This window comes from Acanthisitta chloris, unplaced genomic scaffold (genome assembly GCF_000695815.1).
Source record: "Acanthisitta chloris isolate BGI_N310 unplaced genomic scaffold, ASM69581v1 scaffold10434, whole genome shotgun sequence".
Lineage (NCBI taxonomy): Eukaryota > Metazoa > Chordata > Aves > Passeriformes > Acanthisittidae > Acanthisitta > Acanthisitta chloris.
The window spans coordinates 5,273-6,874 of record NW_008670964.1 but is presented as its reverse complement, the minus strand read 5'-3'; the positions used below and the strand labels follow the sequence as shown (position 1 = coordinate 6,874).

Below are 1,602 nucleotides of genomic sequence, written 5' to 3'. Positions count from 1 at the left end.
CACCCACAGTGTCCCCGCAGCTCCCTGTCCCGCTGGGCACCTCCAGGGCAGCCATGTGCCCCCCACACTGGATCACAGCCTGGGCACTCCTGCTCCACGGTATGCTGGAGGGGCGGGCTGGGCACTGGGGTGGGATGACACACCTGGGACTCCCAGGAGCCAGGTACAGAGGATGCAGGATGTCCCAATCACAGCTCTGGGTGAAGCAGGGGTGGGTTCACCCCAGGGCAGGAACTGGGCTGCAGTGAGGAGCTCACCCTGCCCACCTGACCCAGCGATGGGCTCAGGGCAGGTGACAGGTAAGGAGCAGCCCCCAGGATACAGAGACCAAGTGCCCAAGGGCCCTCCATGCTGAGGGTGACCCCTGTGTCACACAGACCCACGCCAGGTAGGCCTGGCCCAAGGTGAAGAGCCAAGTGCCAGCTGGTGATGGACAGTCCAGGGAGTGGCAGTGCCAGGAGTGGCAGTGCCAGCAGTGGCACCTGGTGCAGAGCAGCCCTGGGGAGAGGTCAGGTGCAGCCAGACACAGCCCTGTTGTTGGCCAGCTCTTCTGGCAGCCCCAGCACTGGGATGGTCCAAGCTGGCTCTTGCCAGTCCCCTCCCTGTTCCTGGGTATTGTGGGCACCAGCCGTGCCCCATGATCATTCTACTGTGCCACGGGCACCAGATTTACTTCCTCTTGAGGTGGGTGATGGCATTGCTTTTCATCCACCATTCCTAGGGGTAAAAACACTGGGTTTTGCAAAAAGGCCCAGAGCTGGGCTGGCCAGTGCTTAGGGCTTGGGACAAGGGTCACACCTGCCTGGAGCAGTTCTGGACTAGATCAAGGGGCCAGAAGGACCCAGGCTGCAGCCTGAGGCTTCTGGGTGTTGCCGCACCCACAGGCTGTGCCGCAGGGCAGGTGCCACAGGCTCCTTCCACCAGAAATGACATCCGGAATTGCTCCACAGACCCACCGGTGAGCTCTGCCATGCCCCTTCTCCCCATTCCTGAGACCCCCTGAATGGGGTCACCCCTCCAGCCCTCAGCATGTCCCCCTATGCCACCAGTACCTGCCCCCGACAGTCACTGACACGACAGCACGTCTGGCCGAGCTGCGGAGTGCCATGCGTGCCTACGGAGTCGATGCCTACATTGTGCCCTCCACCGATGCCCACATGGTAAGGCAGGAGCCCCATTGTGCCCCCGGGGATCCACTCCCCACCAGTACCTGCAGCTGCCTCTCACAGCTCTATCCTGACTCCAGAGCGACATCGCCAAGCGGGATGCCCCGCTGGGCTTGCTCACTGGCTTCACTTGCTCTGCAGGTGAGGGCACTCCCCAAACCATGATGTCTCTGCTCGGGGGGCTGGCACCCACTTGCCGGCTGGCCCTCACCCCTGGGGAGGGCATGGTCCCACTCCCTTGGGGATCCCTGAGGGCCCCTGCTGGCTGCAGGGAGAAGGGGAGAGGTGACTCCTGAGCTCCCATTCCTGTCCCAGGCACCAGCGTGGTGACACAGCACAAGGCTGCCCTGTGGACTGACAGCCGCTACTGGACCCAGGCAGAGCGGGAGCTGGACTGCAACTGGGAACTGCAGAGGACAAGTCAGTGGAGAGCAAA

General features: G+C 63.1%; 1 protein-coding gene across 1 annotated transcript in view; it reads left to right on the top strand.

Annotated features, from left to right (window-relative positions):
* Window positions 1-277: 277 nt before the first annotated feature.
* XPNPEP2 (X-prolyl aminopeptidase (aminopeptidase P) 2, membrane-bound) overlaps window positions 278-1,602 on the top strand; it is a 5,482-nt gene continuing 4,157 nt past the window's right edge. The window contains exons 1-5 of the mRNA XM_009073901.1: window positions 278-299; window positions 885-958; window positions 1,050-1,160; window positions 1,247-1,307; window positions 1,482-1,586. Of these exons, the coding sequence (XP_009072149.1) occupies window positions 278-299; window positions 885-958; window positions 1,050-1,160; window positions 1,247-1,307; window positions 1,482-1,586 (373 nt within the window). The remainder of the gene's footprint in view (window positions 300-884; window positions 959-1,049; window positions 1,161-1,246; window positions 1,308-1,481; window positions 1,587-1,602) is intronic.